The 14,662-nt window shown below is 35.8% G+C and overlaps 1 protein-coding gene across 1 annotated transcript in view; it reads left to right on the top strand.

Annotated features, from left to right (window-relative positions):
• SMYD3 (SET and MYND domain containing 3) overlaps positions 1-14,662 on the top strand; it is a 1,068,189-nt gene that overhangs the window by 169,218 nt on the left and 884,309 nt on the right. Inside the window, exon 2 of the mRNA XM_056816053.1 lies at positions 3,407-3,470. Coding sequence (XP_056672031.1) covers positions 3,407-3,470 — 64 coding nt within the window. The remainder of the gene's footprint in view (positions 1-3,406; positions 3,471-14,662) is intronic.

Here is a 14,662-nt window from a genome sequence, read left to right on the forward strand (position 1 = left end):
GAGGGATTTAAAAAATGTGTATTGACTAACAAAATTGATAATATGAGGAAAAGAGTGGTGAATGAATTCAAGGGAAATTAAGGAATCTCACTGAGCAAAGTGATTTACCCACCATCACCCTTTACAGTCCCCAAAGAAGATTCACCCATTACCCATTCCCTCTTCCCAAAGCCAACAGTTTAATCTAGGGATGCTTTGTATGGGCTTTGCTCATATGGATGCATTTATTATTTTCACTATGTAGTATGCAGCATCTATCTCAGTGGAAATTACCTAGGATTCCATTTCTCTAAATTCTATTTAACATTTTCCTTTCTACCTTATCATTGGCCATCTTAGCAAGATGACCCGAAGAGGGATACTCAAGAATGGGCACTCATTTTACAAAGGACATTGATTAACTTGACTTGTTACCTGGGAAACTTTTTTAGGTGCAGCATCCCTTCTGTGGATTTGTGTGTGTAAAAGAATTTTTAATGGTTATTTTGCTTTTGTTTTTTTAATGATAACTCTTTGTTTTTATATCACCCATGGGTCCCAATGTATTCTCCTATGGATCTATTTATTAAAATGAAGAAAATCAAACTAGGAGGGCTGGGGAGAGCAGTAGGGAGAAACAGTTTAGCAAAACCAATCAATTTTTTAAAAAAATTGGATATTGAAAAATTTAAAAAGTCTGGACATTACATGCAGTGTTCCACACCCATAGTCTCCACCTTCTTGAGAGATGGTAGAGAGGTCTCAGATTTTGTTGCTGTTCAGATGTCTGAGACTTGGTGATCCCATAGACCTCACCATCTTTTTTCTAGGCAAAGATACTGGAATGATTTGCAATTTTTTCCAGCGGATTAAGGCAAACAGAGGTTAGACATCTTGCCCAGGGTCACACAGCTAATAAGTTGGATTTGAATTTAGCAACTCTATCCACGGAGCCACCTAGACAAACAAAAGTTAAATGAATTGCCTAATGTCACACATTTAGGGTCTGTAGGTGAGATATGAACTCAGATCTTTGTGACTCCACTCCCAATGCTCTGCCCATTAAACCATCTAGCTACCACTAGGTCTCAGATGTAATATATTTTAAAGGGTACCCTTAATCCCAATAAAGTAACTATATACATCTTGCCCCCCTGGAATCATATTTTATTTTTTCAGAATTTTGCTTTTTTTGGAGAGTTGGTGAAATTGAACATGGTATTACGTATTGGAAAAAAACAACACCCTATTTTAGTTATTCGCTATGAACTGATTTACCTGGAGCAAGCAGAGAATTTTTGCCACTATTATTGACATAGTCCAATGTGGCTTGCCAGGGTGTGTTTGAAGAAGTAATAGGGGGTCCTTTTCTAGCTTTTTTGATTTATTTCTCTTCAACTCCTCTGTTCTCTGGTTCAGACATAGACTGTTTATCTTCTAGAAAATAACGGAATAGAATATTGTTGCATATCTTTTAGTGGCATGGATATTTTAATGAAAAACTTAATCTTGTTTCTCTCTTCTAGTAACACAACCACCTTAATTTTTTCTTGCTTTCCCTTTAGGAGTTCCAATTTAGGAAATATGCTGACATGAGCATTATTGCAAAGAGGAAGATTCTGTCAAGTGTGTGAAAATATGGAGTACTTAAAGGTTTTCCTTTTCATTTGAAACTCAGAGGAAGATCCCAATCTTTCTGCCCCTTACCTTGGTTATGTTCTTGAATTCTGTTATTTTTAGACAAAATTAGTTGGAGTTTGGTTTATTTAATGGAAATTGCCTAACTTATAGGCAGGGAAGGCATCTCAGATCATCTTGTCATGCCCCCTAGCTGTAAAGATTAAAATTTAGGGAATATGGGGAGACTGAGGCAGGTAGAAATTAGTTTCTCTCTGCAAGGAGTATTATATTTTTAGAGGTTTATTGAAGGTTAAAGATTAAAGAAAATACAGAATAAGAAAAAACACGTGCCTAGGCCAGAGGCCTAGACAAGATAACCTCACATCATGGAAGAGATGCATCTGCTCCAAAACAGAAGTCCAAAAGAGTCCTCAAAAGCCTTTGTAATCAGCTTAAATATCTTCTCGATCTCGCCTACCTCAGAATTCCGTGGGATTACAAAGCATTTTGGGGAAGTGGAGCAAGGGCTTGTGGGGATTGAAGTTGAAGTCCAGAGTTCAAATCTCAATTTTATACTAGCTAATGAAGGAATCTGCAAAGGTCTTCTAAATTCTAGTTAAATACTTCACATGTTAGAGGACTGACTACTTCACCCAGGCTATTATTAATTAATTAGCTCTGATTTTGAGAAAGTTCTTCCTTATGTTATATCTTCATGTGCACTCTACCTTCCCATAACTTCCACTCACTTCAGTGTTGTCTTCCAGAGCCAAGAAGAGTAAGTTAGTGTCTTCCGTATTATAATCAGTTAAATTGGTCTGTCTGTCTGTCTGCCTTTTTCTAATGGTCTCACTTTCTTTAAATTCTAGGAACATCTAACTTTTCCTTTTCTCTTCATTGATCTGTCACTAAATTGTCATGTGATTAGCACTAACCCCAGACTTTTAAATAGGACCCCAGAATTAATTCATTCAATTAATCAATAAACATTTATTGAGCATTACCAACACTACCTATTATACAGGCACTGTACTAAGCACTGGAAGGTAACCATTTCTCTAGGGCCGTTCTTCCATTTTTCTCTCTTCTTGGATCCAGCACTCCCAATCCTGACAACTTTTCTCTTGGGTGCAGTTGATCATTTTTTAAAATTGGAAAACTTAAATTTGCATTACTTAGTAGCTTAATGCATAAAAATAAGCCAAAACTGTATGAATAACTCATTTTAAAGAATTTATAGTATACATTAAATAGAAAATAAATTATTAAAGTGTTTTAAATCATCATGCTATTTGCTTTGCTCAAATTCTAAGTTAAAATTCATCAATGCAGCAAACTGTAGATATGTGAATTAGGAGGAAAATGAAAAATTAATCTTACTGTGCTCATCTCTGGCCTTTCTACAAGCCATCAGTAGTGAGAAAAAGAACATGTTTTCATTGAGCAACTAAGTTATTAAGCACAGACTGTTCTAAGTGACAGGCTTTGGGAAGAGAGTCTAGAATGATGGAGTCTGTTTTGGTTATGGTCTCAGTGTTAATCAGTTGTGAGCAGTGTATGATGCTGTGATGGCAAGATCATAAATACAAACAGCTATTTCAACAACCTCTGGCATCTTGGGATAAAGAAAACTAATGCTGTCTTTTTCTTTTTTTACATTAGGATTTTAACATCATGTTTTAAATCACGTACCTTATTGACTGATTGGTGCCACTTTGCTTTCATTATTCAAGTTCTGTTCAAGTAATTGGAGAATACATGGATATCTCTAATGTCCTAATCTAGGCTTTGTTTGTTTTTTAAACAGGAAGGAAAAGCTACTGCGATGTTCTCAATGCAAAGTTGCCAGATACTGTGGCTCAGCATGTCAGGTAAAGATTGGAAAACCTTGACTCCTCACCACTGATAAACAAAGCCTTTTGGATGCTTAATTCTCTCCTTTTTTGTTTCCCATGGCTTATGGATACCTCATCCCCCTTTCTACTACATTAAATTATTTGAAACTTGTCCTGAAACTCTTTAAAGGGTGTTTAATTAATTTTCAACATGACCTTTCTCGTTAACTTTATGCTTAATCACTTGGTAATAAATGCAATTACTGTCTAATAAAATCTCTCTTCTTTTAATTTGATTAGAAAGTCTACTTCAGTGTGATTTGTTCCTTTTACTTCATTCTTTAAAAAAAAAAAATATATATATATATATATATATATACACACACACTCTTGTCTCTCCTTGCTGTCTGGAATGCCCTTTTTTCCTCTTCATTTTGTTATACTAACTCTTCCCTGTTGTGTTGTCATGTTCTCTGAAAATAATATTCTTTAAGGTTAGAGGAAGGCATAGGAGAAAGATTTTAGTTCTGGGTTTCCTACTATTACCTCTGTAGCCCTGGGCCATAGGATGAATAGAATTTAGACCCGGATGGGTCCTTAGAGATCACCAAAGCCTTTTAGTTTTGCTAATGAATAAACAGGACCCAGAGAAGCATTGACCCAGGATTCTCTAGTTAGTAGGTAGAGGAGTTTCGTCTCTAATTCATATCCTTTGACTCCAGATCTGTTTTTACTATACCATATTGCCCAATCCAATTTTCCACTCAATGCTTCAATTTTCTGATCTATAAAATTCATTATCTCAAAGGTCCTGTCTATCCTTTACATATTCTGTGATCCAGTGACCCCGGACTCCTTGCTGTGGTTCTCATAAGACATTGTCTTTCTGGGCTCCATGATTTTCACTGGTTCTCCTCCATGCCTAAAATTCTCCAAGCTTTCTCTACAGACTTACTGACTTCTCTGACTTCCTTCAAGTCTCACATATAGTTCCTCTTTTTGCAACAAACTTTTATCAGTCCTTCTTAATCTTAGTACCTGCCCTCTGAGATTTTCTCTATATTATCTTGTATGTATTTAGTTTGTAAATAGTTGTTTGCATGTTGTTTTCACTTTTTTGTGAAGCTCCTTGAGAGCAGGGACTATGTTTTGCCTTTCTTTATATTCTCAGGGCTTAAGTGTAGTACTTGGGATACAGTAGGCATTTAATAAATGTCTTTTGCCTGTGGTTGAAAACTGCCACTTAAATATTAGTCTTCCTTTTCGAATCTCTAGCCTCCTTCAAAGTTCAGCTCAAGCACAACCTCCTACATGAATCCTTTCCTGATTCTCCCACTTGTCTAAACTACCTTGTATTTCTTTACTGTGAATTTATTTTATATTGACTCATACGTATACATTTTGCTCCCCGTCTCTTGAATATAAACTCCAGGAAGACAGGCACTTTTAAGAATTGTGTTTGGATGGGGGCAGCTGGGTGGCTCAGTGGATTGAGAGCCAGGCCTAGAGATGGGAGGTCCTGGGTTCAAATGTGGCCTCAGACACTTCCCAGCTGTGTGACCCAGGCAAGTCACTTGACCCCCATTGCCTAGTCCTTACCACTCTTCTGCCTTGGAGCCAATATACAGTATTGACTCCAAAATGGAAGGTAAGGGTTTAAAAAAAAAAAGAATTGTGTTTGGGTTTTTTTGGCTATAACTAATTGCACAATTCTTGACATCGAATATATCAGTATATGTTTATGGATTGATTCACTGGTCAGTTGAGGGAATGAAGAAATGAATGACTTTATAAAGCTCTACTTTTTTACTATTGCTGTAGTTTTTCTGACATGATTTATATAGAGGGTGCCTTATTTTCTTCTTAAGTGCCCTATTCTTTTTTTCTCATTCTCTTGTGTTTGTGATAATCTCTAATTTGGTTATCATTATTATCCTTGTTGCTAATTGTAGCCCAGGGAAGCTCTGGGATCCTTTCCCCAATTCCTGCTCTCAGAAATGTGTCAAATCCCCAGAGCTTGGCTATATCTTTCCCTCAAGGTGCTACTCTGAAGGGCTCAGGAGTCATTCTTTTTTTTTCTTTTTTAAACCCTTACCTTCCATCTTAGAATCAATATGGTGTATTTGTTCCAAGGCAGAAGAGTGGTCAGGACTGGACAACAGGGGTTAAATGACTTGTCCAAGGCCAAGCTAGAAAGTATCTGAGGATGGATTTGAACTCAAGACCTCTTGTCTCTAGGCCTGACTCTCAATCCACTGAGCCACCCAGCTGCTCCAGGAGTCATTCTTTTTTTTTTTTTAAATAAACCCTTACCTTCTGTCTTAGAATCAATACTGTGTATTGGTTCCAAGGCAGAAGAGTGGTAAGGCAAGGCAATAGGGGTTAAGTGACTTGTCCAGGGTCATGCAGCTGGTAGGAGTCATTCTTAAAATTTTTTTTCCTTCATTTTATTCCAATAACAGATTTATATATAAGTTTTCCAAGGTTATATGAATCTTGTTTTCTCCCTCCCTTCTTCCCTCCTCCATCCTGGAATGGACAAGCAGTTCCACTGGTTTTACATGTATTATCACTCAAAAACTATTTTTATATCATTCATTTTTGTCATAGGGTAATCTTTTAAAACCAAAACCCCAAATCATATATTCAAATAAACATGTGATAAATCAAACTTTTTTTCCTGCATTTCTACTCCAACAGTTCCTTCTTTGGAGGTGGAAAGCTTTCTTTTTCGTAAGTCCCTCAGAATTGTCCTGGATCAGTGTATTGCTGTTAGTAGCAAAGTCTATCACAGTTGATCACCCCACTGTGTTTCAGTTACTGTGTACAATGTTCTTCTGGCTCCAGGTCTTTGGTATTAGTCCTCTCTGGTATGCACCCCAAGATTACCAGATGAGAACCATTTAGCCAGTCACCCTTAAATAACTTTTAGGAAGATATATTTAATAAGGTAGCACATTAAGAGAAGTTTGAATATATCATCTACTCAGAGGTCTGTGGCATACTCTCCTAGAGGTACTTATAAAATACAGGGGAAAGTGGGCTCAAGCTTAGTAGAAAAGGAATACCTGAGTACTCCTGGTTATTGGAAGTTCTTTTCTCTCATTTGCAGGATGTTCAAGAAGTTCCTTTTAGGCATAATTTAGTTTCTTAATCGATCTTCTTCTAATACCATTAGAATCTGTGATTAACTCTTAACCCATCCAGGATATTGATGAGGAGATAAGAAATTCAACTTCCTTTGGACCCTTGGAAGCTTGAAAGGACTTCTCTGGGTAAAGAGGGGAAAGGAAAGAGACCTGGCCACAACCAAGACCAGAGCCAAAGCATCTTCTCTCTGCCCCTCTTCTGCCTCCCATATTTCCTCCTCAGGGATATACTGAGAAGTCATTATTGTCCCAGTTTCAGGAAAATAAATTTTGAACTCAATTGATAATTTATAGAAAATCCTTTTGGTGTGGTTGCTGTGCAAAACCTTTGAAAGTTGGAGGCCTTTAGTCTCCAAATATGACCTCTGATTTAGTCTACTTAGCCTAAGGCTCATGAGTGATTGATTGATCAAGACATCTCACTCATTAAGGTATAAAGAGTAAAATTATTGATCACAGCCTCATATAATAATAGCCATATATATATAAATACACACATATTTCTCTCCCTTTTTCTTGGTCTTTTAGCTATTGTGGACATGTCTTTTTATTTCAGGACTTTTTTCCTTCTCTAATTTTCTTTTTACATTTTCTTCTGGGAGACTTAACCCTTTCTTTGTCTACCCAGTTCCCTTCTCTACTTCTGTCTTATCTAAATGGAAGTTTCCTTGGAAATCCCATTTTGTTCCCATAACCTTCTCTTTAACCCCTGTAAGGAGGTCTTGTCCTACACTAGAAGTCTTCGGACACAAGAAAATGGGATTGGGCAAGCCTTACAAGAACCAACTTGTTTGTGGGCTTCAAGGACAATCCAATAAGAGGAAAAACCAGAAATAAAAACAACCTGTCTACTCTATCCTTTTCCTATGGAAAGGCATAGAGAGCTAAAAATAACTCAACTATTTCCTTCTTATAATTTCTCATGTCTTTTGTTTTTAGATTGTATACTCTGACAGAATAATAAAAGTACTTTTTAGGGGTGGGGGTTAAGAGTTTTAAAAGTAGCAGTATATCCAGAAAAAGCATTCAAGAAATATAAGTCCATGTGGAATACTGCCTGTTTTCTTCATGTCAAATTATTTAATTTGATGATTAACATAATAGAACTATATGGAAGAACCATATATAGTGAATACAGAATTACCCTATTATTTGCAACACAAACCTCTTAGCCTTACTTCTGACACATTCTGGCAACCTCATAAATATCTCTTGCTGATAAAGTGTTGCCTTTGGAATTTTTTCATACCATTTTTGTGAAGAAGTCATCTTTATAATGTCACTTATTTCTTTCTGTAGAACAATAAAGAAAAATGGCCATTATGTGATTAGAAAGAGTGGAGGAAGCAAGGTAGGGTGGAGGGGTATGTCATTTTGATTCATTATAGAGCACATGTGTGTACAACATATATTAGCTGTTTACTGTGGCATCCATAATAATGCCATGGTCAGATTTACTGTAGAAGATAATGGGAAAATGGCAAGTGAGATGAAAAATATTACTGGATGAAATAAGACTAGCTCATGTGTGTGTGCGTATCTATGTGAAGCATGTGTAGGAATCTGAGATGGCCTGGAAGCATGCATTTAAATGGCTCTGTTTATCTCTACCTAAAGGTATAGCATTAAACAGTGTAATTATTGAGGATACCTAAAAAGTCGCCCAGGATTAAACTGACAAACTGAGCTATGAATGGTAATGAACAGGAGGCAAAAGCACTTGGGAAGAAAATTAATGCTCTAGTTGTGAATTGGTAGCATAAAATCTCTAATGTGTACACCTTAGGGGGACAGAGCTTTGGTTTGCTGGTTTCTTTTAGTGTAGTATTTACTTTGGGGAAGCTGGAGGCAGGATTCTGGATGTATGTAGGGTCCTTGAGAGGAGGCTATTAGTAACACTGAGTATCTCTGTGTCTCTCACCCGCAGGGTCGGTTTTATGACCGTTGCTTGATGTGTTTTTTCAAGGCCAAGCAAGGCAGGACTTAAATTGAGCAGAATATTGTTGGATCTTAGACCCAATATTCTTTTATTTCTTAGGGAACATGATGAATAGGTGGGGCTCAGTTTCACCACAGGGAAGAATGAGGGGAAAATCTTGAGTCTCTTCCTTTTGCCATTAAAACCTCCCAGCAGTTCTGTTGCACATAATACCACTGGCAGTTTCCCAATGTAAGTGGCTGCCATATTCATTGAAAATTCATCCAAGAAACATTTGTTGCAAACCTACTTTATCAAAGGCAGATTGAAGGCTTCCAGTGGTAGCTTGGGGAGATTGTTTTTTTTTTCCCCCTGAGTCATAAAATGGATGCTACTGAGTTATAGGACGTTGAAGAGACAGAGCTAATCTCTGCTATATTTTCTATATTTTCCAACACTCTGGAGCAGGGTTTTTGCTAACGTGACCTTATATTTCCCTTCCTTATTTCCAGTCTCTTAAAAATAGAGATAATTCATCTGTGTGAAGTGAAGCTATAAACTAGAGGTACCCAGTTGATAGGAGACCATAGATCCCTTTGTAGTCCCACTGTGTACCTTCCAGGTGGTGGAACACATCAGTCAGTTCAGAGCATTCAGTGATGGACTGAAAGGCCTTCTCCAGACAAGTGAACAAGAAAAGTCCCTCCCAAAAATGGATAGAATGAAAGAGTAATGATGGTGATAGTCAGCAAACCAATTTCAATCAAATTCAACGAGCTTTATTTCACCTCTGCTGGATTTCATTTGATTCATTAATGTGTGCACTTCTAATTGAGTTAATTGCTGAGTAAAATTAGCAGCTGGGCATTGCATCAAATTGCAGTTTACACACTTTTTAAAAGTACTATATTAGCAGAGAGAGGCTTTATTTTATGTTGATAATTACAAACCTCTTTAGAAATGTGAATCATGTACTTGGGTTTACATTTTATGCTTAGCTGTGGAATGACTTGATTCATTTTTGATGGGTAGAAAATTAATCCCACATTAGTAAGCACTTAACAGTGTGATTTAATAAGTCAGTTTCTAGAATACTGTACCCCATCCCATAATAATGGAGGAAGCCATACTCTTGTTCATTTCACAAATAGCAGTGTGCCTTGCTTCAGAATGATATTTGATTGTATGTCTAATGAGGATCTTCAGAGAAGACTGGCTTGTATCTAATTATTAAGACAACTCAAACCAGAAGAGAGTTTAAAGCAGGTGTGTGCTGGAATCAGCTCTATTGGCTTATAATTATTAAAATTTGAGTGTTATTATACCTCATAACTCAGTGATCACTATAAGCCAGGATTTGATTTATTGTTTTGTTGATTATCTAGACTTTAATAATTCAGATTAAATTTATAACTATGCATTTCTTTTTAAAAAAATCTCAGCCTGGTTCTTAAACATTTATTATTAACCCTTGTATTGCTCTATAAACATTGCTTGCTGTCAGCAGTAAAGCAATAGAAAGCTTAGGGAAGGAAGTCAATAAACTGGATGCCTAGTGCCTGTCGGTTAAAAATAATCATGATAGAAAAATTTGGGAAGACTTATATAAACTGATGTAAAGTGAAATGCGAAGAACCAGGAGAACATTATACATAATCAGTAACAGCAATACAACTGTGAGTGACTTAGTTAATTCTCAGCAATATATAGATCTAAAAAAATTCTGAAGGACCATATTGAAAAAGTCTATGCACCTCTAGAGAAAGAAGTGATGGAATCTGAATGCAGGTTGAAATATATTGTTTTTGTTAAAACTTTATTTGTTTTTCTTTTTTTTTTTGTATATATTTTCTTTTACAACATGACTAATATGGAAACATATTTTGTGTGATTATACATATATAACCATTATCAACTTGTTTGCTTTCTCAATGAAGGGAAGAGGAAGAAAAGGAAGAGAATTTAGAATTCAAAATTGTCAAAAAGAAGGTTAAATTGTTTTTTACATGTAATTTGATAAAATAAAATAATAATTAGCACTTATATAGTGCCTAGAAGTTTGCAAAATACTTTATTTATATCCACTATCTGATTGGAGTCTCACAATATTCCTCATATAAGATTTGTGATTTATCATTGTATTGGCTAATGGTTGATGAAAATTCACTCTACATGAAAATGGAAATAGTTAAGCCATGTTTGGGTATGCCTCCCAAACATGTAACGTGATCATCTTCATTTGTGAATCCTTGTTGGTTTGACTTTTTGATTCTTTGCTGGTTAATTAGGGGAAGAGGAGGAAAATAAGCATTTATATAGTATCTACTATGTACCAGGCACTGGGCTAAGCTCTTTGCAATTATTATTTCATTAGAACCTCGTAACAATTCTGTGAAATAGGTCCTGTTATTATCTCCATTTAACAGTTGAGAAAACTAAAACAAATAGGGTTCAAGTGATTTACCCATGTTCACACAGCTAGTAAATAGTAATTATCTTAGGCAGAATTTGAATTCAGGTATTCCTGATTCCAATGCCATTATCTATTGCACCATAGACACTCAAATAAAATAGAAGAAAATTATTTAAGTTTCAAATTTGTTTTGGTTCTTCAGCTAGAATGTATTTGTTAGAATTGTTCCTGGAGGAAATCTTCAGTCAATTAAGAGATGTTTATTAAGCTTCCACTCTATGCCAGGCATTGGGGATGTAATGAAAGAGATTTATATTCTAATTTGTACAACAAGATTATGTGTGTGTGTGTGTGTATATACACACACATATATAAATATGTGCACACATATATAAATATGCATGTGTATACATACACATACATAGACATATATGTATGTATGAATACCTATATAGAAATCTATATACATAGACACAAATATAAACATAAATGCACATACGTATATATGTATGTATATATACACACATAGACATATATGTATGTATGAATACCTATATATAAATCTATATACATAGACACAAATATAAACATAAATGCACATACTTATATATGTATGTATATATACACACAGACATATATGCATGTATATATACATACACAGACATATATGTATGTATACATACACACATAGACATATATGTATGTATGAATAACTACATATAAATTTATACACATAGACACAAATAGAAACATAAATGCACATACTTATATATGTTTATATATACATACATAGACATATATGTATGTATGAATAACTATATATATTTATATACATAGACACAAATATAAACATAAATGCACATACTTATATATGCATGTATATATACATACACAGACATATATGTATGTATATATACATACATAGACATATATGTATGAATAACTACACATAAATTGATATATATAGACACAAATATAAACATAAATGCACATACTTATCTATGTGCATCATAAATATAAAGTAAACAAATACAATTTTGTAGAAAAAATACAACTTAATGTGAGGGGAGCCAGAAAAAGCTTTATGTAGAATATAGTGCTTGAATTCCATCTTTAAAGAAGAAAGGGATGGTATGAGGCAGACATTAGAAGAGAGTACATTCCAGGCATGTGAAAGGAAAACCCAAAGATTTAGAGATAGGAAATGGAATGTTATGTGTGAAGAAAAAAGAGAAGACCAATTTGACTCGATTAGAGTGAGAGTAACGTTCAATGAGACTGGAAAGATAGATTGGGGCCAGATTGTGAAGGACTTTAAAAGCTGAACAGAGGAGTTTGTATTTGATCCCAGGAGGTAAAAAGGAACCATTTGAGTTGATTGAGTAGGGAAACCACACGGTCAGATTGGCACTTAAGGAAAATTACTTTGGCGGCAGGGTGTAGAATTTGTGAGGGACTTGAGGTGGGGAGACCAATTAGGAGGCTCTTTTAGTAATGCAGGATATAGATGATAAGGGTCTAAACTAAGATGGTAGCCATTGAAGGGGAGAATAGGGGTTAATTGTGAGAGATATTGTGAAGATTGAATCAGCAAGACGAGGCCACCATTGACTGGATATTTGAGATGAGTGAGAGTAAGGAGTTAAGATTAGTGCCAAGGTTATGAGTCTGGGAGACTGGAAGGATGGTGTTGCCTTTGACAAAGATAAGGAAGTTTGGATAAGGGAAGTTTTGGGAGGAAGATAATGAGTTCAATTTTAGACATATTGATTCCAAGATGTCTCCAGAACATCAATTTTTTTTTAATTGTTCACTGGGCTGATGTTGTGGGACTGAAACTAAAAGGAGAGACTGGGGATAGATTCATAGTTCTGAGTCATCTAAATAGAGATGATAGTTAAATCCATGAAGGTCAGTGAGAGTACAAAGAATGGGCGTAGAGGGGGAAATTAGAACCTAGAACAAAATTTTGAGAAACATTGATTCTGGGTGGTGTGTCATGCAGATGATGAGGCATCGTCATAGAGTACAAAGAGAACCAAGAGAGAAACTTGGTCTTAAATAAAAGGGGTTGGCATAGTTTACTTTTAAAGTCACTTGACATTTTGTGTTTGGGGAGAGAGCCTGAGTCTGAATTCTGGATTTACCATGAAGCTGCATAACTTTGGACAAGTCAAGGAACCTATTTTAGGCTCAGTTTCCTCAACTGTAAAATGAGAGGTTAGACAGATTACTCCTAAGGACCCTCTACATCTATGAATCTAGGATCTTATGATTCTATAATTCTCTTCCTTAATAGATATCTTACTCTTTAAGATGAACATAACTTTTTTTTTTTTTTGGCATAGAATGGTCCTTCAGTTGGCCAAGAGGCAATGGGTTACATTTAAAAAAAATTATTTGGTCAATTTCAAACATTATTCCTTGGTTACAAGAATCATATTCTTTCCCTCCCTCCCTTCCCATAGCTGAGGTGCAATTCCACTGGGTATTATACGTGTCCTTGATCAGAACCTATTTCCATGCTGTTGATGTGTGCACTAGGATGATCATTTAGAGTCTACATCCCCAACCATATCACCTCGAACCCATGTATTCAAGTAGTTGTTTTTCTTCTGTGTTTCTATTCCCACAGTTTTTCCTCTGAATGTGGATAGTGTTCTTTCTCATAGATTCCTTTGGGTTGTTCATGATCACTGCATTAATGGGTTACATTTTCTAAAGAAGCAACAATTTGATTTTCTTGTTTGTTTCACTTAACTTATGTCTTTTAATAATAGGAGAGTGGAATTGTAATTTGAATAGTGTTACAAGGTTTGCAAAGCCCTTTATATTTATTATACCATTTTGGTTCTCAAAAGAACCTGTTAAGTGAATTCTAAGGTATCATCATCATTTAGAAGTTAAAGAAAATGAAGCAAACAAATCCAAATCTTTTGTCTTAGAATCAAATCCCAAGTATTGGCGCCAAGGCAGAAGAGTGGTAAGGGCTAGGCAATGGAGAAGGGGTGTCAAGTGACTTGCCCAGGATCACACAACTAAGAAGTATCCAAGACCAGATCTGAATGCAGGACCTCCCATCTCTAGATTTGTTTCTCTCTCCACTAAGCCACCATCACCTTCATTTTGTAGATATGGAAATTGAGTACAGAGATAAAGAGGTACACAGAGATTAACTTGTAAGCTTCTTGTGGGTAGGGACTGTGCCTAGCACAATACCTGACACAGACAGTGCCCACTAAATAGTTTCTTACCCATGGAAATCTAATAAGAAAGGCAGAGTTGGAATTTAAATTTTAATAAAGCTTGTCTGGTGCTTTTTCTGCTGCCACACCTGTCCTTTGAGCGTCTTCCAACCATAACTCTTCTCATTTCTGTTTTGCCCTAACTGTCCACTTTGATTAAGATCAATAGGAAGATGCTGCTTATTTCTGCATTTGATATGTCACTCATGGACTGGATTAGTATTCAGCAAGCATTGCAAATAAGTGTAGTATTTCCTCTGCCCACTATCACTGAATCTCTGCCATGTATTTTCAACTCTGGAGAGATTTTAAGCAAGGTCTTAATTCATTTCTGTCAACCACTTGTAGCTGTTCTATACCCTGCTTAGTCTGTTTTTCTTTTGAGGATCTCAAATTTTCAGACCTTTATTCACTTGATAATCTGTCGTTTCATGTGGTATCAACATTTGGAGCACAGAATAGGGGACATTTATTTCTCATTCAACAATTTTGTAGGAAACAAA

This window comes from Monodelphis domestica, chromosome 2, assembly GCF_027887165.1.
Source record: "Monodelphis domestica isolate mMonDom1 chromosome 2, mMonDom1.pri, whole genome shotgun sequence".
NCBI lineage: Eukaryota > Metazoa > Chordata > Mammalia > Didelphimorphia > Didelphidae > Monodelphis > Monodelphis domestica.